This window comes from Plectropomus leopardus, chromosome 17 (genome assembly GCF_026936395.1).
Source record: "Plectropomus leopardus strain MGB_pleo_1.0 chromosome 17, ASM2693639v1, whole genome shotgun sequence".
Lineage (NCBI taxonomy): Eukaryota > Metazoa > Chordata > Actinopteri > Perciformes > Serranidae > Plectropomus > Plectropomus leopardus.
Window position 1 is genome coordinate 21,363,572 of NC_142192.1, and position 26,541 is coordinate 21,390,112.

Here is a 26,541-nt window from a genome sequence, read left to right on the forward strand (position 1 = left end):
CACTCTCCCTCCTCCTCCTCCAGTATAGGTGACTGTGCTGCAATATCACCTGCAGAAATCAGCAGCTCCGTATTGCTGCTGCGCTGACTCCAAATGACGCTCAATGCATTTCTGTGTCCCTGCAGGAAAAAAAAAATCCACATAGCTCATCTCTCTTCACTTCATGGCCTATAACATCGGTTATTTTCTATGTCATCCCTCCCTATCCCCTTTGACAGGCATGCGCCATCTCCATCCCGATTGTTGGGTGAAAAAGTGGGCAGTTCAGGATTTCATATCTGGCTTCACTTTCTCTCAACTCCCTCCTTTCCTCTCACCGAAGACTTGGAGTCGGTCGGACAGCAGCTCCAACTCCCCTCATTCATACCTGCGCAGAGCATCCAGAGACTCTCTCCCCGACAGGACAGACGCACTGCAGCAAGCTGCGCGCAGCTGACGGAAAATACTTTAAACAGCAGTGAAGTCAATCCATCCTGCATCAGCTGAAATGCTGCTCAGAAGAAGCCGGTAGGTTTCTGTTGTTTTGACTGTTCGTAATACGCAGTTGATGCGGTCTAAGTTTTTTTTTTTAATGTATAATGTCATTTTAAATTATGGAGGCATTTAAGAAAATGACCCTCTTCAGCAAGTTAAGTACATCACAGCAGTTGCTGTCCTTAGAGGAGGTCCTGAAATTGTGGCCAGAGGTTCATTTTCTCCCCTAAAAATGTCCCTTTGAGGAACTGACGCACTTACTTAAGTATAACTTTCTTCTAATTGGCTTTGCGCTTTTTCCTTTTTGGTTTACTTGCACATCACGAACCCCCACTGTGTTTTACAAGTGCATGCAGATTTTGGAGGGTTTTGCATCTTTCACCTTCGCATCCATGATTGTTCAATGATTGTGAGGCGCTGTGATGATTTATTTTTTTTATACAGGTGAGCGTGAGATTGTCCCTTAACCCTTTGAAACCTGGATGGCCATCATTTTACCTTGTGCTGCATTCAGACCCCTTTCACAAGTATTTAAAACCATGAAACCTGAGCAAATAGGTTAAGTTTTCTCTCAAAAACACAGCAAAAAGGGCAATGACAAAACTGCAAGAAATTGGTTGAAGGTGACAAAAAAACAACAAGAAAATTATTATTATGAGAGAGAGTATTATTATTAAAAAAAATTATAAAAAGTTATAATAATGGAATATGGAACATATCCAGAAACTATGATTATGAATGTTAAAATTATTTATTCAAAAATTTCACAAAATATTTATTTTTAATTTTTAGTACTTTTTTGGGGGGGGGCTAATTTTTCATGCAGTTTTCTTGCACTCTTTATTTTCTTGATAAGTTGCTCTTTCAAGCAATGAAAGAAATCAAACCCATTCACTTAGGTTCCAAAGGGTTAACTAGATGAAAAACTCTAGCAGCACTGACTTACTGTCCTCTGCATTTATAGAGAGCAACCCTCATGTGATGCAGGCCACTGCAAAACTTTCCTTTTAATTTAAATATTTCCTTTGAGAGTAAAGCACAAATGCTGCTGAATTGAAACTCTGAAATGTTGTTCCAGTGCCCTGCAGGAGACACAAGAAGCCAGCTTTTTGTCTTAAGTGCACATTTAGCCTCCTCTTTTCATCTCCTCCACCTCAGGGTCCAGGTAGACTTCATTAATGGACAGGTAGAGATGAATTAAAGGAGAGAAAGCAGACTTTTAAAGATTCCTCTCTCTTTTTTTGATGGTCCAGTGGCTCTCTGGTCTGATATTAGCCAGTGGAGCAAGTCAAAGCATTGATATGGTTCTCTGTAATTTCTTGGGCATCATGTGGCCAAATCCAAAATCCCTAGAGCTTGAATTTGGTGGTCTACTGTTGATACTAAACATCGGGTAATGAAAGGAGATGCTCAGTTGATTATATGATATAAATGTTGTCATAACATCAGCTCACATTAACCCATTTGTGCCTACAACTGAAAATTTAAAATTTTCTGTGGTGGAAGTGTTTTTTTGAGCTCGCCTAAGCAATAATTTAAAGAAATTTTCAACATTGGTCAAACTGTTTGGCTGAAAAGTGACATTTTCTCATCAACGGATGCTATATTTGGTGTTTAGGCACATGGGATGACTGTGTTTTCCATATATTCCATTATAATTTAGGAAAAAAGACCAAAGACTAAATATAGTATGATAAGAAAGGGGCTGTATCTCAGAAACAACACATGAAACAATAATTATACACTATTTTACAGTGTAAAAAGGTCATGCAGAAGACAATTAAAAATCACAACATTAGTGCTTTTGCTTATTTCTCACTTCAGACACTAACCTGAAGAACAACCATCCCAGATTTCAAGACTTTAGACCAATCAGGACAAATGGTGTGGAATTTTCGTTATTATACTATATCTGTGCTAATCTTTGGGCACAAATGGGTTAACGCTGATCCCGTAGATGGTGATCAGTTGGCAGTGAATGTGTGTCACATGTTGTATAACAGCAAAGGCAAGTAAAATTGCTGTCTCTGTATTCCCTTTTCCACCAACATGGAACCAGCGCTGTTCTGGTTCCCGCACCTAATTTAAAACATATTGGATTATTTCAACCAAAATAAATTGGTTCAAAATCTGAGAAAAAAATGGTTCTCAGCTGGATCCCAAAAAAACAGCAGTTTTCTTCAGAAAAAAAGAGAGTGCTGCTGTCTTATTAATAGTCAGAAAAAAACAAATATCTTTAGTAACAGAACAACACTTCGCAGATAATCAATGTAACCCATGATTCTACTTCTACTGTTCACTTCCATTGTGCATTGTGCAAGACACTCTGTTGATGACACATCTTCAATGGTTCTGCGCAAAATTGATGGAAACGCAAGCTGGTTCTCTAGATAGCACCAAGGTTCAAAGAGTCCAGAAAGAAACCGGTTCAAGATCCAGAGATAATTTTAAAAGAATTTAAGGGTGAATGTGCTGCAATTACAATTACACCATTAATAGTCTGGAGCTGAAGCTGAAGTTGAAGTTAATAAAAATACATTTTGTATTATGTTCCCAAAGAGGATATACATTATACCTGTTTATTCTGTTCAACTCAGACATTTTATTCTGATGTTTATGAAAGACTGAACATGGAATATACTGTGGAGTTTAAAATTACACAATATAGGATGGCCACTTATCAGGCCACTTATGTCATAGTATAGTTAAAGTATATATCTAATTGTTTGTGGTTAAAGCCTATGAAAAGACTCACTGATACCAGCAGTAATAAGTAAATTGTTTAATGCAGAGTTCTCAGGCAGCATCCAGCTGAAGATGTATTGGGACCAAAAAGCAGATTTAAGATCATAAAATGTTGGTGTAGGATTAGTTTACCTCAAATTAAAGAGTTCCTGATGGGCAGATACAGTTTAGTAATTCATCTGTTGCCCCCACTCCACTCTGTGTATGGTTTGTCGTGGTCTGTAATGGGTTTGCCACACACAGGCTGTGGTCAGTCCACGGATTTGCTGAGTCAGGTCTGGATCAGGTGTTTGTTTGATCCTTCGACTCGTTCCCAGGCACGTTGGGTGGCGAATCATGTGGTGGGTGACTTTTCCAATTGGTCATCTTGTTGGGAGACAGACAGAGGCTTTCCTGGAGATGTCTGTAGGTTTGGGAGGTGGGATGAGTCCTTTGAGTGAGCGCGGCTCATCGGATGTGTGGAGGCGTTAACGTTTGATGGTGGAGGGAGTCGGAGGAGTGGTGTTGAGTGAATAGTCCCTGTTAGATTAGACCAACACATTCTCGCTCCCAACTCACTTAATACTGACATCTGGTCACTGGTCCAAAGCTTCAAACTATGATGCTTTACTGTAGGTACCCCTGTAACGTCACAATCTGCTCATCATATGTGTCGAGTTTCTGAGTTTGAGTTTTAGCCTCAATGCCTGCCTGAACTTGACCCGGCATAGATAACAACAGAGGATACAGCACAACTCCACCCATTTCCTTCATTTATTGAAATGATGATCATTGACGTATGAGTGTTAGGTTGAAAAACTCAAAGAAAAAGAAACAGAAATCATGTTACTTAATTCAGCTAATAAATTCATGTCTTGAATTACATAAATCATGTCAGGTATGTCAACCAAGAAATCTATGTCCTAAATAAAATAACTTAATTCCAATCAAATAATTAAGTGGATAGTTTATTTTCAAAATAAACTTACATTTTATACAGTAAATGTACAGTTTCCAACCATTAAATGCATACATTCCAAAAACAATGTAGGTTTACTTCATTTTTAAAATTTTTTTATTTATTTATTTATTTTTTTAAAAAAACATTTATTATTATTTTACTTCGTTTTTAGATGTAGGCTGTAAGAGTACTTGCTAGGTTTAGAAAACCGCTCATGGTTTGGCCTAAAATAAGTACATTTCTTACAAACTAATAAAATGCGACATGTGACTTATGGTTTCACACAGCACACAAACAGTGGTCTCCAGGGTGAAAGTCCTGTCATTGTTTAACCCATCTGCCACTCCCTCCCACACTACACAAACTTTATCGCTCTTCATACTACGCCAGAGTGCTCAGAGTGTGTAATAATTATGTGGCCCAGTGTGCGTCGCATACAGACACTAAAGTGTGCCTCGTTATGTCAGTATCAGACACAGAGGGCCATTTATCAAGCGTCAGTGTTTGAGGAGTTAGCAGTGAGAAAACCCTGATCAAACAGGGGCAACTTACTTTGCTCTGGGAATATGGGGAATATGATATTCGGTTTGGAGTTGGCTGTCCACCATCTGAACCTTAGTCACTTGTCTTAAATTACATCATCCTGTCAAGCAAGACTGCACTTTACTTTCCAGGTGCTACGTTACCAGGAGAATGTCGTCAGCATAGATGAGACTCTGGGATCTGGTTGTTGACTGGGATGTCAGTGAGCATCAGTCACTCTAGTGTTGGTGGTGTGTGCTGCACTGTTGGCAAAAGTTGGCCCTTGTCTGCTTTTCAGACAATTCAGCGTGTTAAATCAGCATCCGAGAGGGCTGAACCTGTTGATGAATGAAATCACTCTGATTAGCTGCTCAGCTCAGACCACGAAAAGAAAAGCCATCGAACTCTTAACCTTTTGAAACCTGAATCGGCATCAGTTTTCTTGTGCTGCATTCAGATGCCTTTCACTAACAAACAACTGGAAACTAAGCAAATCGGTTTGATTTCTTTCAAAATCATGAAACAATAAGCAAGAAATTGGTAAAAGGTGAGAAGTAAACGACCTGAAAAATTGATTTGGACAAAGGGAATATTATTAGAAAATTATTTTTAAAAAAATGTCCAGGGTCCTTTCTTGTTAAGTTGCTCATGGCCTTCTTGTCTAGAAAAAAAAAAAATCAAGCCATTTCTCTCAGGTTTCAAGGGGTTACGCAGAAACGGTTCATTATTGTTTGTGTCACCGTATCCTGTCTTCATTCGACATCAGGTTGTGTTTTTAATGTGCTAATTCGCATCTCGAATCCGTCCTGTCAGTCTTCTTGTTCCCATTTTTTAACGATGAATACAAACTACCGCCCTCTGCTGGTATGGAGAGGTATTTCCTCTCACGCAGTCGCAGATTGTACGTGCTAGTTGGCTGTTGTCTGTAGTGTCTGCAGTGCGATCAAGTGCAGCTTTTTTGGCCAAGATACAGGTGACAAAAGGCGATGCAGTCGGGCTGTGTCTGGCCCTCAAGAATGCAAGTATCTTGAGGGATTTCTAAACTTTTTTATTACAGTTTAGATAAAAGAGTCATAAAAATTTGGTGCCCTCTTGAAGAAAGATGTAGCTTTGGATAAGTAATTTATGTTGCATCTCATTCTTATGTATAATTAGTTTCCATACTGTATAACCCAAGTCTAAAATAAATCAAAAATGGGAGATGTTTTGTGAACTGAAGCCGCACAGGGACTGGTAGACAGAAACTTAAACTAGAGTGGATTTCTACCTTGTGAAACTCAATTACTGCACATTTTTGGAGATCCCCATATGTATTTTATTAAAGACTCATCACTGCTAAAGTCAGTCCCAGCTCAGCGCTCCACAGAGCTTACATCAGTCATCTCTGTGTCTCTGTATGTTTGTTTGATCTGCTTAACTGAGATCAGGAGTTATTCTCCTGCTTGTTGGTGGAGAGAAAACATTTGCCTGAGTTAACCTTGATGCAGAGCACTGCAGAGGCCACCCACAATATATACTGAACCAGCTTTAGTTGTCAGTGCAGCAGTGACACCATCTGATCCCATTTTCTTTCTCCACACTTATTTATAGCATTTAAATTTAAAGATGACAGATTTTTAGATCTGCTGTGGGCTTTGTGTGGTTCTGGCTGATGTCAGTCCCTTTTTGCTTACTTGTATGTTCTTGCTGGAGGAGGAGACTGGATTAGTTCTGCTCGTGAATAATGCATTGGCTGCAGTTTCTCGACCTGTAAATGCAGTGGGTGGCATTGATTTTAGCTTGACTTGTCTTCATTGTTACTCTCGTTAAAAAGAGCAGAGCTGCAAAGCGCCTGGTGACGGGCGAGGCCAAAGACTTTGTGATCTTAAAAAGTCGCAAAATAATCATCAGCGACCAGCGTTTTCTCCTCTGTCATCAGTCTGAATGCACCAACTCGTACACAAGCACACTCTCACAGCAGCAGTGACACCATTAGAAACAGTGTGCAGTGTCTTAATGTGGCCTTTTGTGCGCGGCCTGCCCTAGAACGATTCTTAGTGGTTAAAAACTTCCTTTTCCATCGTTGAAAAGAAGTGAGAGAAAGGAGAGAGAAAAAGCAAGCGAGTGTGCCAGTGCCCTGTCCTTTAATTTTCCTCCGAGGCCTTTTGTGAGGGAGTCGGTCTGAAGTGAAAGCACAGTGTGCAGCTGTCCTCCTGGCCCACTGCTCGCTTTTTGTGAGGCGTTTTCCCGTCAAGAATACTAATAGTGATACCAGCCCTGTGGAGTCGTCCCAGCTGGCTGAGGAAACAGACAACAATTATTCTGCCATCAAAGAGGGCCATTTAATCTGACACAAGTTAGCGAGCTGTGTTTGTGCCGATGGGTTTGATACACAGACGCAGAAAAGTTTATCAGTGCTTGTTCAGCGTTTGGCTTACTGCTGTGGTTCTGACCTTCATGATGTGTAGTCTATTCATTTGTCTTTATTTAGCAGACCCCTTACCACCTTGAGCATGTTTATGTCGAACATGTTAAGACAACTGAATGGTGTCTGAGTGAGACATACTGCCATTTTTTGGCTGTTTATTAAAACTTCTTCTTGACAGAAATGAATGAGGCGGGCAAACACACATACACACACACACACACACACACACACACACACACACACACACACACACACACACACACACACACACACACACACAGTAACTCTTGTGTGCTCCATTCTTTTCAACATTTGACCATCAAGAGTGGGATTTTGGAGCTTTTATTTTGGGAGATTTGTTGTGTCGGTGGCATCAGCCCATCAGTCCAACAATCTGAAATTTCTTCATGAAGAGTTTCTCTGTCCTAAAACTGCATACTTAAGTACTGTTTTATAGTGCCACCCCTCACATGACAGGAGAAGTAATGTGAATTTAGTATTCAAGTTGAAAGTCAAATGTTTAAAACTGTAAATCTGGTGAGTTGTTTATGTGGTGGAGTATGTAAATATCTCAAGAATATGTGTTTTTTAGTTTATTTTTTAAAAAACCCACACACATTTAGGTGTAAAACTTAATTATAATTCGCTCCAGCACTGAAGCTTCTTAGATGTTAAAGTGTAAATAAAAACGTTTTTTACTTTACCTCAGCATTATGAAGTAAATGTTGACTGCACAATGCAGTTACTATAGAAAACACCACTGGTGTTTAGATTGGTTTCGGTAAGTGTAGCTTTCTATGAAAATGAAGGCTCCATTTATGAAAGAGTATCACTGTTAGCTTTTTGCAGTTATTATCCCCAATAACGGAAATGGCGGACGGTTGAACAGCTTAAGTAACAGAAAAAAAACAAAATGCAATGTGTCCTGTGTTGCTGGCAGTTTCTTGGCTCTGATGAAAATGGAAAGCGATCTGGTTGTTTTTGCGACAGCGGTGCCAAACGATACCACTTGGACATGCATCCAATCACCAGAAGAGATGTTTGAACCACAAACACATTACATTTGCACATTATTTTGTAGCACATCGAAACTTAATATTTCTCAACAACACTGTGGTAAACGTGTGGTTAGGTGCAAGCACAAATAACATTGGGTTATCATTAGAAAAATATCATGTTTTGGCTTAAAACAAAATATGATATTGTGATTATCATGGTGGTACATGATTTTTGTGCCACCATGTTTGGTGTTTGGTGGTATTCACATTTGAAAAGTTTGAATCTATGAATTTTTGGCACTTTTGCTTAAAAAAAAAAATAAAGAAACTATTATTTGATATAAAACTGGCTGCCAATAGTTCTCTTACTACCAATTGCTTAATGGAAATCTAAAGTAACAGTATTTTGGAGCTGGAGTGGTGCTTTTTAATAAAAAATGAACACCATGGCCGCCTCAGGAGGTTGTGTGAGGTCACTGTGAGCGTCCTGCCATGCCTGCTGGGTTAATGACAGGGCCAGGCTGGTGACGGAGAGCTGGCAGGATGCCTCTGGGCAGAGATGCCATGTCATTAGCTCCCGGAGGTGATGAATAGCTTGTGGTCAGGAGCCTGTGCTTCCAGCTTCCCTTTGAAAACCAGAGAAATTGCTCTTTTATAGATTTGAAATACGTTTTTTCAGTGTCTTGTGTCGCTTTTGTGTCAGTGTTTTACACAGTTTATTAAGATTTTCTCCAAATGTACAATATATATATAAACACTCAGCTGCCAGTTTAATACCTATTTAAAGCTGATGTAGTTAAATGCAATAGTCCTGCAGTAAATCCCTCTTTTATGAGGGTAATCATGTTCAGGTTTTGTTGTAAATGTTTTAAAAGGGTAGTGATTTAACTTTATTCATTTTGTAAGCTTTAGTCTCTGTTGCATATTATTGCATTATTCTGAGAGGTTTTCTTGATATTTTTATCCGATTTTTAGGGAGCCTTTTTAGCATATGGTCAGAGACTTGACTTGGACTTGTAACTAATTTAGTCTCTTTTACACTTCTTGTTTTCTTTTCATCAATAAGAATTGTTCTTGTCAAATGAATAATAATTTTCCACCCATTTATATCAGTAAGAGTAGACTAAATAAAAGAAAACACTTCGTAGTGTAATTCTAATGCTACTCCCTATCTTTACCTGTACATTTCAGGTTTCAGTTCAAATTTTATTTTGGTTGGCCAACACAAAAGTAAGCATCCCCCTGGTTCCTTTTTTAAAAAGTGTGTGGGACTTTCAAAAACAAAAAATGTGGCAAACAAAAGTTTACGATACTTACATGTTTTGTTCAGCAAGATAATCTTCACAAATGAGTGATACTTTTATTATTTTTCTGGCCTAAATGCAAGTTACAAAGCCAACATGAGACTAAAAATGACCAACATTACAGTCAAATGACTTATTGTCTCCTCCCGGACGAAGCTTTAAAGCTGTGTTTGGCCATATGACATTATGTAGTCTCATTCAGCCACTTGTTAGCAGATGCCTTTTTAAAGACATATAAAAGCTTAAAATTCAAGAGAGGGAAATTTACTTACATGTTTTGTGTCTTAGAATGAAACATTACAATCTCTAAAGATCATGTTAACCACAGACATTATGTTAGGTTTCTAACCGAGAACCCATTCAAAAAAATACTCACCGATATCAACGCATGGGAAGCAGGAGTGCTGAGCCTAACTCATTTCCAGGTTTTAGTATTCATTCCTGTAGTACTCTACTGAATTGAATACTATATTTTTTGTTTTTGACAGACAAACTAAGTTGGTAACTTTTGCATTTGTCTTGAAGCATTAATGTAAATTCAGCTTCACAGATCTGCCAGAGTGGCTGCACTCTTCTTCTCAGACTCTGTTTTAATATTGACTTAATGTAATGATATCTGCTCCCAAAGGAAGATTTTATAGTGAACTTCTTGGCCTCTTTCATGTCGTTCCTCTCCTAAGATAACCTTAAGGTCTTTTAATCCCTCAATTTTTATATAAGCTTGATGTTTTATGGCCCACGTAAAGCTTTTGTCTGTTTACTTTTTTCTAACAAAATGAATCTAGTGGTACAAATTCATCTCTAAACAGGATTATATAAGCATAATCATATCAGATGCAAATAATAAATGTCTACAAATCAGAGCATTACACTGTAACCTTGAGTCTGTTCCTTCACTCCGCTGCATATCAGTCATGTGCAAAGCTAAATTCCCACTATGCTGCAGTGAAGGTTGCTCGATGTTGTGCCGGTTGTGACCTTTAATATTACAATAAATCAGTTTAGTGAGATCAGTGGAGCTGAATCAACACAATATCAGAACTCACTCTGCTTATTAAAGGTTAAACGTGTGTGAAATTAGAAGTTGGCAAGGAGAAATAACGTGTGTCAATTTTCTGTCCTTTCCCAGAGTTTACAACACAAATGCTTTATTAATCTTCATGTTTGAGCTAATCTTAATTTTCACTCTTTTTTTTCCTCTTTATCTCCATAGACATGTCCAAATACTCGCACTTCTCATTGCAATTTGCCGCCTCACTCTGGCCTTCCCCACACAAACTCCATCTGCATCGGGTACGTCTGCATTTTCCCATTATCTCTGACTTTCAGCGTTCATTCATATTCAGTTATAAGCAAAGGCAAAGTATGATTCACTACTCTCAGCAAATTCACAGAGCTGCTCTGCTCTTCACGCTCCGTATCCTTTATTCTTCTCTCCTGCAGATGAGGTCCGGCAGCTCCAGGTGAACATCCCGTACTCAGGTTCAGTTTCCGCACCACTGGGCAGCTCCATCTCCATCCCATGCTTGGTGTCTCTGTCGTCCTCCTCCTCTGTTGCACCACGAGTCAAGTGGACCGTGGTGTCCGGTGGGGTGGAGACACAGATTTTGGTGGCACGGGGTCAAAGGATAAAGGTAAACGAGGCGTACCGAGACCGCGCCGCCTGGCTCAACTACACCTCCTCCCCTGAAGATCTGTCGTTGTGGCTGGGAGATTTGCGCTCAAGTGACTCGGGTCACTATCGCTGCGAGGTGCAGCAGGGCCTGGAGGATGCCAGCGACCTCGTACAGCTCAAAGTCAAAGGTAACAATATTAAAGATGTAGCGCATAGAGTTTTGGAAAGATTCTGATAAATATAAAGATGATACAGGATACAATATTAAGTGCAGTGAGAGCAATATTATCACATTTTTGTGGTTGTAATCGGATTTATTTTATTAGATTTCTGGGCAAATTTTAGATTCATGAATATTTTTTGGTGTTTTTGTACAATTTAAATATAAAAATGTGCGTATCTTTGTGTGTTTATGTGCATGTTTGTGTGTTTAGGTGTTGTATTCCACTATAGAGATGCTTTGGGCCGCTATGCGTTTTCCTTCCAACAGGCCCAGAGGGCTTGTGAGGCCATCGGGGCTCAAATTGCTACTCCTGACCAGCTGCTGGCAGCGTATTATGACGGCTACGAGCAGTGTGATGCAGGCTGGTTAGCAGACCAGTCTGTCAGGTATCTCATCACCTCAGTATCTGTATTTTCCATGATTAAATCAAAGCTCTGTGGTGCAAACACTAAGTGAAACACTCACATGCTTTAATGACTGCAACCCTTTCTTTAATGAAAATATTATTATTATCATATTTCTGAACCTGAACCACACATTTTCCCAAAATTCAGACATGAAATTGCACTTCGACTAGAATTTAAAGACTATTTTACAAATCCTAAGAGGTTATTTTAAAGGGACACTTCACCCCAAAAACAAAAATACATATTTTTTCACTATAGACAATATCTCCATCATTTGGTAACTCACACTAAAACAATCAAGACTGATAAATAGCATTGCAGGTAAGAGGAACAATATATAATTTTGATTTGAAGGTAAACTGTCCCTTTAACGTGAGCATTTTTTTCCTATTCTTACAGGTACCCAATCCAAGTGCCCCGGGAAGGTTGTTATGGAGACATGGATGGCCAACCAGGAGTGAGAAACTATGGGACAGTGGATCCAAATGATCTATTTGATGTTTACTGTTATGTAGAGGAAATTTACGGTATGAATATTAATATTTCTTTGACTTAAAGCCTATATTAGCCTATATTAGAATAATAAAGCCTATATTAGACTTTTAGGCCAATTCTGATGCCAGTATCTAAGATCTTAAAAATAAAATAATGATACACTGTATTGACCATTGTTTATTAGGACAAAGTGAATGAATCAACAAAATAGTATTCCTAAATTACCTCAAACTCTTTTTTGCACTCCTGTACTGCAATTTCTTGTTTCTTTTAAACCAACATAACACTATAAGCTAAAATTAGTCAGGCACTTATACCAGTGTCTCACTTAACTGTATCTACATATCTCATCATGAGAAAATTAATCCAACTATATATTGTACATATGGTGAAAAGACAAAATAAAACCTGTGAAATATGTTGTTTTTGTACAGGGGAAGTGTTTCATGACTCCATCCCTCAGCAGTCGTCATTTGATGAAGCGCAGTCTTACTGCAGAGGAGCAGGAGCAGAGCTGGCTACGACAGCACAGCTGTACTTGGCATGGAGTGAAGGTCTGGACCGATGCAGTCCTGGCTGGCTGTCTGATGGCAGTGTGCGCTATCCCATCATAACCCCAAGAGATCGCTGCGGAGGGCCTCAGCCAGGCGTCAAAACACTGTACCGTTTCAGCAACCAAACTGGCTTCCCAGAGCCATCCAGCCTTCATGATGTTTATTGTTTCAGAGGTGAGTATGTTTTGCCTTAAAAAGTTTGTGCATGAAATAGAACAATGCATTGGATACTGAGGAAGAATAGACATTCATGTATATGTAAATGTTAGTTATTTACAATGATTATGTATGATATTAAACTGCAAGGAGGTGGAAAAAATGTTGAATCAAAGTGAGCAAAAGAAACTTGATTTCATATTTATTAAATCAAAATATTTTAATATAACTTATGTGTTCTCCACAGACAACAGAAATACTCCCACCGACTCTCCCATGGACTATGTGGCTACAGAGCCTGAGAACATCGGCCAAGATGTTGTTATTCTCATGGATACAGATCAAGAGCTGCAACTGAACCAACATTCAGAGCACGTGGAGCTTAAAGCTCAAAGGTTGCTTGAATCTTTTCCCCTCGTCTCCAGCTCCTCCGCTGAGGAAAGCCTAGTTGGCACGCACCCAACAATTGTATCAGACACAACAGAGTCTCCTCTGAACACCACACTTACATTGGACCTTCTCCAGGCATTGAATGAAACTTCATCTCCTGCAGAAACCAGCTCCCAGCATCCAACAGCCCTGATGAACAGCACTATCAGCACCACAGAAACCTACGATTCCACACAGAACACGTCATTAATGCCCGACATTTACAATGAGACCATTTCCCATTACAATTTCACCTCTCACCACTCTGTGCCTGAGAGCACCACAGCGTTTCCTGAAACATCATATGAACCTCACACGCATAACCTAACAGTTTCAGAAACAATTCCTGAAGAGAATACATCTCAGAGGCCAAGCGATCCCCAAGGAATACATGAGACCAACTTCAATTTTGAGAGATCACAAGGTAATTACAGCGAGACGGACGGCAATCATACTCAAGAAGAGAGATTGTGGGAGGTGACCTCTGTGACCCTTGACCCCGTGGTTGAGGTGAAGCTTGAGCAGGAAGCAGCAGAAGATGGTGTGCCGGTGTTTCTATCAACCCAGGCCTCAAAAGAGGAAGCTCTCACACAGCCAGCACAAACCACAACATCTTCTATCAAGGAGCTAACCTCAGTGTGGGCAACTCTGGATGGGTCTGGAGATATTTCTTCAGGTATGTCAAGCATAAATATGATTTTCTAAGTCTAGCATTAATATCTTGGATAAATCATTCAGCATTTTGGGAAATAAGCTATTTTTTGTTCTTGCCAAGAGTTAGATGAGAAGATTGAAGCCACTCTCTTGTCTGTACTGTAACTGTGAAGCTACAACCAGCCGACAGTTAGCTTAGTTTAGCACAATAACTGCAAAAAGGAGACAACAGCTAGCCTGGCTTTGTCCAAAGGCAACAAAATCCACCTACCAGCACCTCTGAAGCTGACAAAGTAACATGGTAAATCTTGTTTGTTTAATCCCCACAAAAAATGAAATGTAAAGCCCAACTTAGACCAAAGATTTGTAACGAGATGAGTTGAAGTTTGCAACAAGACTACATGCAATGCGCCAATCTAACATCTGTTATGCCCAGATGGAGGGCTGTTGTTAGAGAAAAATAAACAACATAACCTTTAAGTGCAATTTATTAGCACATCCAAAAGTGATGTTTTGAGCTAGTGCTCTTCTTCACACTGCTACAGCAAGTTAATTGGCTTTTTCCTGACAGTTTATTACTGACCTGGCTGGCTGACATGATGACTGGCTGTTGAAACAGGTGACAAATCATACATTCCTAAACCAGCTGCTGGCTACTTGACAAGCCGAGTTACAGGGGACACTGTCAGCTGACTTTTGTCGAGCTGAGATGAGCGAGTTTGCACTGCTGAACTTTTCTCTGCAATGTTGTAAAAAGGCTTTGTCTCATTGAAAATCTGAACTGGGCTTTCATTGAGAACACTGAAGCTAATCTTATGTCTGTACAGTAAGTATGAAACTTCAAATGATAACTGTTTAGCTTAGCTTAGCACAAAGACTGGAAATGGGGATGGGGTTTGGGGGGCAGTTAACCTTGTTTGGTCAAAAGGTGACAAAATTCATCTACCAGCACCTCTAAAAGTCACAAAATAACATTTTATATCTTATTTGTTTTATTTGTACGATAAATAAGGTGTAACAACAGCAAGTTACGGTGTTATGGGGGTTTATGTGGAAGACTATTTCTGGGCTGAGGGCAGTGACTTGTTGACGCTGAGAGGTTGCCAGGCAACCAGCAGAGACTTCATACAATTACTGCACCCGGCCATGACATACTGTGGTATATAAGCACCTCCCTCTTTATATTTTTGAATGGATATTAGTGAGCTTTAAAGGTGCTGAAAGTGCTGAAAGCGGATTTTAACAGAACCTGGTCAGCTGTTTCCCGAAGCTAAGCTAACTAGCTGCTGGCTGTAGTGTCATATTTACAGATATGAGAGTGGTATCTGTTTTCCCATATAACACTCGGCAAGAACACAACTAAGGGTATGTCCCAAAATGTCGAATTCTTCCTTTAATAGATATATAGCTCTAAAAATGCTTTATGTTCTTTTCTAGAGAGTGACCTTGATGTCGAAGCAGTGAGCTTCATCTCCACATCAGATTCTTCCATTTCCAGCTTCACCACTCACTCGTCACAGTCTGCTTCGACTAGCAGTGCTCCTGCTGAGCCTTGGACTGCACTCCCTGATCCAACCCTCTCATCTGGATCACACCATTCTGCAAAACCGAGCTTGGATGTCCTCTCCACAGCATCGCAGTTATGGGATCCCTCCATTTCTAGACAGGAGGGAAGTACAAGCTTAGAAATTGAAGACACAGTCACTTTGGAAAGTGAAGAAAAACAGCTGCACCCAACAAAGTCCGAGGACAACCTCATATCAGGAATAAGTTTAGCTACCACTGAGTCTCCAGAGAAGTCAAGCATCTCTCAGGTGCCCACTGATTCCTCCACAGCACACTATCAAACATCAGATTACAGAGTGTACCTGGATACTACGACCACTGGCTACGAGGAGGCAAGTGGACAAGAACTTTCTACGATTATGGCAACCCTTGGAGAGGATGTTAAAGTTACTCCAATTTATGAAGAGGACATTACAGTCACCCCAACCCTTGAAGAAGAAACTGAAGTTTCCCAAACTCTTGAAGAGAAAGATGAAGTTGCCTTTACGCTGGAAGAAGCTAACAATACCCAGATATTTGAAAAAGAAGTTACCTTTGAAGACGAAGAAGCTAGCGCCACCCCAACCCTTGAGGAAGAAACTAGCATTGCCCAAGTCCTTGAAACCAAAGTTTACGTTGCCCCAACTGTCTACAAAGAAGCTAGCATTGCTCCAACCCTCGACGGAGAAGCTAGCATTGCTCCAGCCCTTGACAGAGAAGCTAGCATTGCCCCAACCCTTGATGAAGAAGCTAGCATTGCCCCAACCCTTGATGAAGAAACTAGCATTACCCCAACCCTCGATGAAGAAGCTAGCATTGTGCCAACCCTCGACGAAGAAGCTAGCATTGCCCCAACCCTCGACGGAGAAGCTAGCATTGCCCCAGCCCTCGACGGAGAAGCTAGCATTGCCCCAGCCCTCGACGGAGAAGCTAGCATTGCCCCAACCCTCGACGAAGAAGCTAGCATTGCCCCAACCCTCGACGAAGAAGCTAGCATTGCCCCAACCCTCGAAGAAGAAGCTAGCATTGCCCCAACCCTTGAACTTGAGGAGGAAACTAGCATTGACCCAGCCTTTGACGAAGATGCTAGCACTGCTCCAACCCTTACACTTGAAGGGGAAGCTAGCATTGCCCCAACGTTTGATGAAGAAGCTAGTAATGCCCCAACCCTTGACGAAGACACCAGCATTGCCCCAGTCCTTGAAAAAGAAGTTAACGTTGCCCCAACTTTTAGAGAAGAAGCTACTATGTCCCCAACCCTTGGAGAAGAAGCTAATATTGTCCCAAACCTTGAAGAAGAAGCTAACATTGTCCCAACCTTTGAGGAGGACTTTACTGTCTTTCCTCTGGATTCACAAACATCTCAGTGGGCTCTGCAGACAACCACAACTGGACCCCAAGAGTCTATAAATGATCTAGAGTACAGCAGAAAAACCTCCACAGCAGCTCCAGGTTCGAGTACAACACCAACTGCTGCTACCACAAAGACGGCCACCACCACCATCACAACCACCACGCACTGGTCCAGACGCAGCTGGAGCCCGACCACCTCGGCACCGAATATTTTCCACAAGACAGCCGAGCCCGAGAAGGTGACAGCCTTCATACCACCAGTGGATCAAGGTCTGGTGGATGTTGAGTTTAGTCTCACCCAGCCACCCACCCTGCTTATCTTGCCTAATGAGAGGGCAGCTGTAGGCGGTGCGGGGAAAGCTTCAGGTAATGTTAAAGCCACTCTCATCAGCCTAACCGTCCTCCTCTTGCTACTCGACGCAATGATGCACTAAAACCCCCCGATCTGTCCTCAACCTGCCTTTGCTCCATTTTCTGTAAAAGCACATCCCCTTCCTTTTTCAAACGACTTCCCACGTTTGTTTCACTCTCAGAAAGCCCACTCACCCTTCTGACTCCTCCCTCTTCACCTTAAAAACGCTCCTCACTTCTCTTGTTGTGACCCCCACCTCCCCTTCGAGATACTCACACTGGGACAGCTCCCTTTTGACATTTGTCAACAGTCCAGTCTTATTGTGCATGATGTTTTCTCCCTCATCCAAAGATTGACTTCTGTGAAGTACTGTAATATAGAGGTATGTTGATGAATGAGTGTTTCAGTGCTTCTTTTACAATGATTTTCTTCAAGAGTGATGTTGCAGCCCTTTCTCATTCCAAAATCATCAAATACTGCTGCTTGGTCAGTGATTTTGGCATCACACACCAATGCCAAAATCCACCTTTCATGGCACTATGATACACTGCACGTGGTGTCAGTTTATAATGCATTCAGACGAAACCTTTCACGGCAGTATACAACATATTCTCGTAGACCATTTGGGACTGATATACCATGAAAATGCACCACAACAGTTCGTATGATACCATATGAATTAGCACCCCTTGAATGACGTTAAGTCCTGAATATACAGTTATGTAATTAACACAACGTTACTATGGTTAGGTTTAGGAAATGAAACATGATGAGGGAATACATTAAAGTGGCACAAAATTCACTCAATTCCAAACCTTCGTCTCCACGAGAAAGTCCCAGGGGAGAGTCCAATGATCCACCACAGCAGGGCCACTTTCTTGTTTACTCCTAGCAGCGTATTGGTCATGTGATCGCAGTCTTTCGTAATATTTGTGATATTTATGAATTTGGGTGCATTCATTTTGGTAGGGAAACATACAAACCATTTTGTGAGATCAGCCTTTAGTATTATACGCTGCTGGTCAACTGGACGATACCCATCAAGGCGGTATGATATGCCTGCCGACAGCATCCAATTATTATGCAGCTGGATGGAACATGTTATGGTAGTATGATGTGCCGCTGGACGGCATCAGTTGCAAATATTGTCAGTAATATAAGGAGTTGGAAAGTGCTTACAGGGCGGGTGCGGGGGCAGTGGATGGGTCCAACAAATCCTGGACCTTTATGCAGGAGCCTGCTACTTGCTTCTCACATGAATGTTAAGCCAAACATGGTGATTTTTCTTAACGTAAGCTTGTGCTTTTAAAGCCTAATAAAAGTGAATATGAGGTGTTTTACAAAAGATTACTTTAACTGTAGACCGTATGCAGCAGGTAACTGTACATTTCCTGTGAAAATGGAAGGGTATATAAAAGACACAATACATTTTACAGACGGATATTGATGCACTGTCACAAAATGTTAACAACAAATGCAGGAATATACAACAAATGCAGGAATATACTACATATGTCTCATATGTAGACATGAACGCCGCTGACCAAGCCAGCAGTATTTGAGGAGTTAGGATAAGAATGTGTTGGATGGTGATAACGTTAGTAAACCTTCTCTGAGTTTCTTTTCTGTGGATTTTATTTGCAAAAAAATACATTTCTGTACCAAACAAGTGCAGATTATTCTCTTCAGTATCATTTTCTTCTTGCTAATTTACAACATCTTTTGCAGTAATCTAAAAGTAACTTGATAAAGGGACTTAATCTTTCTCTGGAATGTAACAGCAATCAGTGCAACAGCAATAATATTTTATATTTAATCCAGGACTTCATATCGAATGTCAATACTGTTATCTTTTTTCAGATTTTTGGAATTATATTGCTATTTTAGATGGTCTAGTACCAGAAGCACAGAATGTTATGTTTATAAGCACAGATATTGTTTGGTGTTTATTTGATGCGAGTGGTAGCATTTAGTAGTATGTTTTCATATTTGAGTCATGTTATACTGTTATATTGTTTAATCATGATCTTTTAAGATTTATACAGTATTGTGTTTTTAGTCGTAAGAATGATAAAAATCAACTAATCTGTTTGTTTCCCCTCTCACCTGATAAATCTGTTATTTTGTTTCCCTTCAGTCTCAGATGTTTTAGTTCACCGTACAGTTTTGCTCCGTTTAGTTATTACTATAAATGGCAGCTACAGAGATTGGTGCATTTTATGGAAGTCAGTGTCTGCCAAGAAAACCTAAAAAAGGAAAGTAAGGCATGGTGATTTAATAATTCAAAATTCTGACTTGCTTTCTCATAATTTAGCCTTTGTGTCTCGTAATTTAATTTTTTTCATAAGTATTTTTAATTTAATTTTGCAAAAATCTTTTTTGACTTTCCCTGCAAAAATTGGCTTCCATAGAACTGGCATAAATCTAATAAATTTGCCACCTTAAATTGGGCAGCTGTAGGTTTATTACTGTAATCATAAAACAAGACAAGGTAATTTTAGTTATAAGGCACATCTCGTTTCAGGGAAACAGGGTGCATTTCATTGAAGTGCATACAGCAACAGAATAGAACTTAAAATGATGAACAAACACTCCTATTAACTAGTGGCACTGCACGCTGCTCGATCCATCTATACAGATGCTTTCAGATTATCTAAAGAGCTTTGCATCTTTAAACAGACTTTATCTTTACTGGGAATTTTGTCTTATCAACTCCTTGACACATTTCAGTCATTCTCAGAACATTTACAGTTAGAGTTAGGTCATGTTACCTATAAATATATGAGTTAAGTCAGATAACAAATACAGACAGAAAAGGCCTTTTTTTAAAAGATGATTAAAATAAAGTTATAGGGTAAAGAGTAACATCTGATACAACAAGTGTGGGTGATTTACAGTGTATTTTCATTAAATGGGAATCAAATGATTGTATTGTATTTCACATGGTGTATGTCAATCACATTTGCTGCATGATCTCACATTTAAACTCAAGATTACTAACAAGCACCAGTCAATGTAAGGTTTCAGCTACATTTAGTCTGCCGTTGAAGACATAACACTATGTAATGGTTTTTACTATCAGCATGCTCAGCACCGACATATATATTCATTTATGGAGACAAGCTTTCAATCAGTGAAAGCTTTTTTAAACATAAGAAAGATTGCATCAGTAAATGAATATTGCGCAGATGGGAGCATGCGGATATTTTCACATTCAATCTCAGCTTCAATGCCTCTATTAAGCTGTAATGGAGTGAGCAGTGGTGATTATATTTTGCATTATTCATGCTGATAAAAGAATGGAGACTCTGCAGTTTTAGTCAGTGGGAAAGCCACGACTCATTCTGTAATTCAAATTACTGACCTCACATTGTCATGTACAAGCAATTTATTGTGTGCTGTTTGAGGAAAACACACAAACTCATGGAAATCTTGCAGACTCTTCACAGAAAAGGCTGAGAATTGTACCAAGATCCAAGTAGAGATGCCAACATGGGTCACAGCACATGGTCTCACTTTTTTAAACTTAACCCCAGTTGTGTATTTTTCTGCAAAACTGAATGATGTTTTCACTTTGAGTGCACATGATTATCATTTAACTTGTGTAAAACAGTTATTACTCCCCACACAAATACACATGCACACGGTGACCTGAGGAGAAGTATGTGAGTGTGCAGTATAATGACAGACACCACAGAGCTCTTGTTTACAGGGTGTCAAAGGAAGCAAATAAACCAAATCTTCTTGTAAAATGTTTAATTTCAGTTTGGACACACATGCTCTCCATTTTGCTTTCTTTTACAAATTTAGAAGATTAAATTGAAACTCCAACCCCTCTTTTCCCCTCTGGACTTTAAACAACTAGGCTTTTGACAGGGACACTTTGCCTGAAACCCAAAAGAAATTTCTCTTGTAGAGTGTAATCATCCATACAGGAGTTTGACAACATAAAGTCATAGTAATAAGAGCCAATTAAATGCACAAACACACACACACACAAAAAAAAACTTCAGTGTAGCCTAAAAATGCAGAGTTTGTAGGATGTGGTGTGACTAAAATGACTTTATGCACTACTTTAAATAATCTGAAAATTGCAATCAAGTTTATTTCCTCAACATAGCTTAGAAATTTTGAATAATGGACCTTTGCACACATTTTTGCATGAAACAAGCATAGGTGTAGATTTCAGGGGGGGACACAGAGGACATGTTTATTTAGAACATGTCCATTTGTCCCACCCAATAAAAACATTAAAGCAGCAAAGGACTTTTAATTTGACAGAAAACACCATAAATTGGTGCATAAAAATTTTACAGAATACAAGACATTAAGTGTTTGATGCTCAAAATGTTCCATTTGAGGACCCCTAAACCCCCTGTTTTATATTTATCCCTCATAATATTGAAACAAATCTGATGCCCTTGGAAAGGAGAGATGCAAATGTGAAACAAATTTGAGTGACGGGGTGGCCTAGGTGAATTTATGGGTGAGACAGTGAGTAGAAGTGATGTGAAGCAGGGAGGATTTTTGGCAGGAAGTACTCAACACCAGTTTCTCATCAGTATTGTGTACTTGCAGTCAGCTTTATCTTTCCTAAAATGTTTATCATACTCACATCAACTCACATCAGTGTCTGTTGATTACTCCTTGTAATGCACTGGAGTGAATTAAGTTCACTTCTGCAAATCAAACTGAAACTTTGTGAACAGAGAAAAGACCCTGATTATAAGGGGGAAATGTATTATGGTTTAGATGTGTCCCTTTCTTTAAGACCCAGTCACACAGTGTAATAGCATTTAACTCCACAAATATCATTCACATGGTTTGTTCAATAATGAAGTGTGTAAAAAGAAGAAGAAGAAGAAGAAAAAGAAGACAGAAAGTCTCAGATGCACCAAAGAAGACAAAAGAAGACCTGAGGAGTTTGACCTCATGTGACCCTCTTAAGTTTGTCCTCTGCTGCCATCTGTTGGCTCAAGTGACCGTTGGACACTGGTGCTTCGACATGACCTCTTAATGACCTGTAAATGTCCCAATAAGTTATTTGCACTTTTTTTTATCTACCTCTGGAGCTGCAATAAGTGCGTCCTTAAACTTAAAGCGTCTTCTCTTCTTCTATTTCTTAAATCTTTTCATGCAGCAAATCCATGTTTATCCTCATACTTATACCGCAAATACAGTAATAGATAATAGAATACTTGAACAACAAAATAAACAGACTGTTAGTTGTGCTCTCATGTAGTTTCAGCAGCTGAATAATCTGAACTGTGTTTTGTTTCAGATGTGTGCATCAACGACCCCTGTCTCAACGGAGGCACCTGCACTGACCGAGACGGGCAGATCCAGTGTTTCTGTTTGCCAACATATGGTGGAGACTTCTGTCAGACTGGTGAGCTGTCTGTTGCAATCAGAACATCTTTCTGTCAGATCTGTCAAACAAATTGGAAAGCTGGTAACTTTTTCACGATAAACAGACCCACCTAGTGGGGAATGTTCCCGCAGCATTGGCTAATGTTGCCTAGAAGTTGCAATAATGTTTTAAAGAAAACATTTCAATCTAATGTCCAAAGAACGTTTTAAGGATGTTTATTGTTTTAAATAATGCTCCTAAAATGTTAATGCTAATCATAGACTAATTTTTTTTTATAAAAAACGGCCCCACAATGTTACATGAGAACAAAGGAGGAATATTTTCAAAGCAACTTTAAAAACATGTTATTGAGGATTGAAATGACAGATAATATTTCGTGAAAATGTAATGTAATGTGATATTTTAACAATAAATAAGTAAAAAACATTTTTTGATTTGTTTATAAAGAATGTTCCCCGAACTTTAGGAAGAACATTCTGGGAACTAAAAGAAAACCTACCTCTGGAAACATTTTTATAACCAAAAAATGCTAGCTGGGGAGGATTTCGCACAGTTATTTCTGCTGCATAAGAACCTGTTGAAACATGTCAAAGACTGTTTGAGTGTCCCGTCTCCCTCCTCTGTGATGTTTCCAGATCTGGAGCGATGTGAACCGGGTTGGGATAAGTTCCACGGTTTCTGCTACCGACACTTCAGCCAGCGTCTGAGCTGGGAGGTGGCAGAGCAGCATTGCCGCATGCTGGGAGCTCATCTGGTTTCCATCATAACCCCTGAGGAACAGGACTACATCAACAGTAAGTTAAGCAAAATGGTTTGTCCTGTATGAGTGATTTATTCGCTTACTTATTGTGTCTTGAGGAGTGAATATAACTGACTAATTGTCCTCAACAGACAACTACAAAGAATACCAGTGGACCGGTTTGAATGATAAAACCATTGAGGATGATTTCCGCTGGTCTGATGGCAACCCATTGGTGAGGGACTGTGCTTCTTTTATATCACAAAAAAGGAAATAAATCAAAATAACTATTATTAATGTGCTCACAGTTTACTTCTTAATGTTTTAATTATTATTTCAAGTCAAACTGTTAAAAACAAATTCACCCATGTCTCCTCTTATGCAGCTGTATGAAAACTGGTACAGAGGGCAGCCAGACAGCTATTTCCTGTCAGGTGAAGACTGTGTGGTGATGGTTTGGCACGATAACGGACGCTGGAGTGACGTACCCTGCAACTATCACCTTGCATACACCTGCAAGAAAGGCACCTGTGAGTAGTAAAAATATTTAGAGCTCCACGTTAATGGTTTCAGCTCCCTCGCGTGGGTGTTTTGTGTTGTTACACCATGAAACATCAGCTCCGGTGAGGACCTAACTTGTCTCAACTCCTCCAACAGCCTCATGTGGTCCGCCACCCAAGGTCAGAAATGCCTCCATTTTTGGAAAAGTTCGACAGAGATACGAGACCAACGCAGTCGTGCGTTATCACTGTGCTGAGGGTTTCCAGCAGAGAATGAATCCTCTGATCAGGTGTCTGTCTGGAGGCAGGTGGGAGAGACCCCAGGTCATCTGCATCCCTGGTGAGATTTAATAATGATAATAATAATAATAATAATAATAATAACAACAACAAAAAACGATTTTATTTATGATGCAGTTTAAGTTGGGAACAAATTTCAAAGTGCTATAAGTTAAAAGGATTAGCAGATACAGATAAAAACAACCAAAATAAAAGCATATTTAAAAGTCATAAAAATAAGTTATTAGCAACAACAACAGTATACTTAAACACTATTGTTAACTGTTGAAACTCAGAAGGAGAAGAGCAGACAATGCCAGTGTCCTCTCCCCTCCGTAATCTCACTTATTGTAGGAGCGGATAAGAGATAATCATAATCAAACAAATCTATATTCCCTTAAAACAAAGTTATTGAAAATTTCAATTTAAGGTAGAATGCTTTTCTTCTATTGTTGGATATAAAAATGATATGGTGACTGTGGGGTTGTTACATTTTATGCTGTCACACAGAGTAAGACATTTAATCATTTTAGTATTTAAAGAAACAGCGTGTAACATTGAGGGGAATTTAGGTGGCATCCAGTGGTGAGAACTGCAGATTGCAACCAGCTGAAACTTCTCCTGGTTAGAATTCCTTAAGTGTTTGGGAATTTTACTGGGAGCTGAATTATCCGCAGAGGTCTCCAAATCTACAAAACAAACAAACCAGGTGATTTTAACCAGTAAAAACACTGAATAAAGTGATTTCATGTTATAATTCAGTGTTACTTTGACCCCATTCGGCATGTCGGAAACCGGCAGCTCACCCACCACCTACTAATGTGTGCTTACCTTTTTCTGATCCAGACATTCAGGAGGTTTTTACTGTGAGCAGAATTATCCACAGCAAATCCACACAAATGGACCAGGTCATATAAATGGGTATAAACACAGTATAAAGCAGTTTCAGGTTAATTTTTTTTTAATCTGATGCTGCTCCTTGTGAAGCTGCTTCTAATGGGCAGACCTGAAAATGTGAATGTCTGTATCTAGAGCCAGTGTTTGGCTTGTCCACGCTGAGCTACAGTAGAAACACAGTTATGCAACACGGCGATCTTAAAAGACAAGGACCCACTCACCATGTCGATATAAACAGCTCATTCTCAGGTAATGAAAAGGCAACAATTCTGATTTACCGGTGATTAAACGCTAAAGAAAACTTAGTCATTATACAATATTTCCCAATATGTCCCCCTAAATCCCACACACTGAACTTTTAGGGCCTAGTTTCATCTCTGTGCCATAGTTCCCCACTTTTTTCTTTTTTACCAAAATCTTTTACCAAAACTCTCTCTTTATACACTCATGCACATTGCTTTTTGTACCTTTCAGAGGCCGGAGGGCCAACCCAACACCCTGAAGTGACGTCACTGACCAACATCAACTTTGCTGCCGCTGAAGACGAATTTGAAGCCACTAAAGAGACACCGCAGTACTGGGACATTAGGTTTTAAAAGAGTCATGCTTTCCATGTCTTTCTTTCTTAAATTCTGCTGTTGGATCACAACAAGGTGCCAAGAATCACATGCTTTTTACCAATGAACGCTCAAAATGAGTCAAATATTCCTACTTTTTTGTGTCCATTAGAATATTTTCTACTGTGTTTTGGTTTAATGTGGTGACAAGCAGAGCAAAAAAGGAGGTTAAAGTAGAAAGAAAGAGAGACAGAAATACAGAAAGTGAGTGTCAGCTCCAAATCTTTGCATTACAGTCAGAACTGTTCTCCTTGTGGTTTTTGTTTTATCAGGAACCTTCTTATAAAATGGTGCTAATGTTTTTAAACCTTTGTCCCAAACGGAGATGTTTGTTTTCCCGCCTTTCTCAAAGAATCTAATGACTCCAAAGCACAAAAATCAATCTTAACCAATAAGTCAGTAAGTACTGTACATATATTTGTTTTCACACCTGTGATTACTGCTGTCCGCATTCTTCTGAAAGAAACCTTTTATTTCCGGCAGACGCAGTTTTGTTCGTCAGCTTTATGTTGTAATAAAGTTTTGTAGAACAGAGCGAAGAATAAATCGTTCTCTTATTTTACCCTTATCACTGTGTGTGGGCTTCATTTCTCATGTTTAAATGAACAACAGCTGACATCCAGATTGACAACATTTGTATTTTCTTTTGCTGATGGACAGAAAAATCTGCAGTATTCGGTCTTTGGGTCAACAAAAAAGTGATGACACTTTTATGGATAAAGTGGCATTTCAAGAGATAAAAGGTGACAGAAAAAGGAGGATATTGGTGAAATTCTCAAAGAAGTAATAGTGATGAAACTCCTAAATGTAGTAAAATACATCAGATAAATTACAGACTGCCCCTTTTTCCCCACACAGGAACACATAGGAGGCTTATTTTGTTCTTATTGTATTTTTTAGGCTGCATCAATATTTGCTCTCATGGTCTCAAGGGGTTTATAAGTCGTAGCTATAATTACCTTCAT

The 26,541-nt window shown here is 39.6% G+C and overlaps 1 protein-coding gene across 1 annotated transcript; it reads left to right on the top strand.

Moving 5' to 3' along the window:
• Nucleotides 1-134: 134 nt before the first annotated feature.
• Nucleotides 135-26,144, top strand: LOC121957840 (brevican core protein-like). Its single transcript, XM_042506628.2, has 14 exons — nucleotides 135-507; nucleotides 10,604-10,683; nucleotides 10,834-11,193; nucleotides 11,440-11,614; nucleotides 12,035-12,162; nucleotides 12,565-12,858; nucleotides 13,088-13,945; nucleotides 15,361-17,187; nucleotides 22,455-22,562; nucleotides 23,180-23,338; nucleotides 23,436-23,518; nucleotides 23,669-23,813; nucleotides 23,941-24,123; nucleotides 25,434-26,144. Exons 1-14 carry the CDS (start codon nucleotides 488-490, stop codon nucleotides 25,553-25,555), a joined length of 4,542 nt encoding a protein of 1,513 aa, XP_042362562.2. The 5' UTR covers nucleotides 135-487; the 3' UTR covers nucleotides 25,556-26,144.
• The last annotated feature ends 397 nt before the right edge of the window (nucleotides 26,145-26,541 follow it).

What these genes read in the sequence shown, in the direction of transcription:
- LOC121957840 (XM_042506628.2), top strand. Translation starts at nt 488, where the DNA reads ATGCTGCTCAGAAGAAGCCG. An exon ending in ACAAACTCCATCTGCATCGG is followed by an intron (nt 10,684 to 10,833) that starts GTACGTCTGCAT and finishes TCTCTCCTGCAG; the next exon opens with ATGAGGTCCGGCAGCTCCAG. An exon ending in TTAGCAGACCAGTCTGTCAG is followed by an intron (nt 11,615 to 12,034) that starts GTATCTCATCAC and finishes CTATTCTTACAG; the next exon opens with GTACCCAATCCAAGTGCCCC.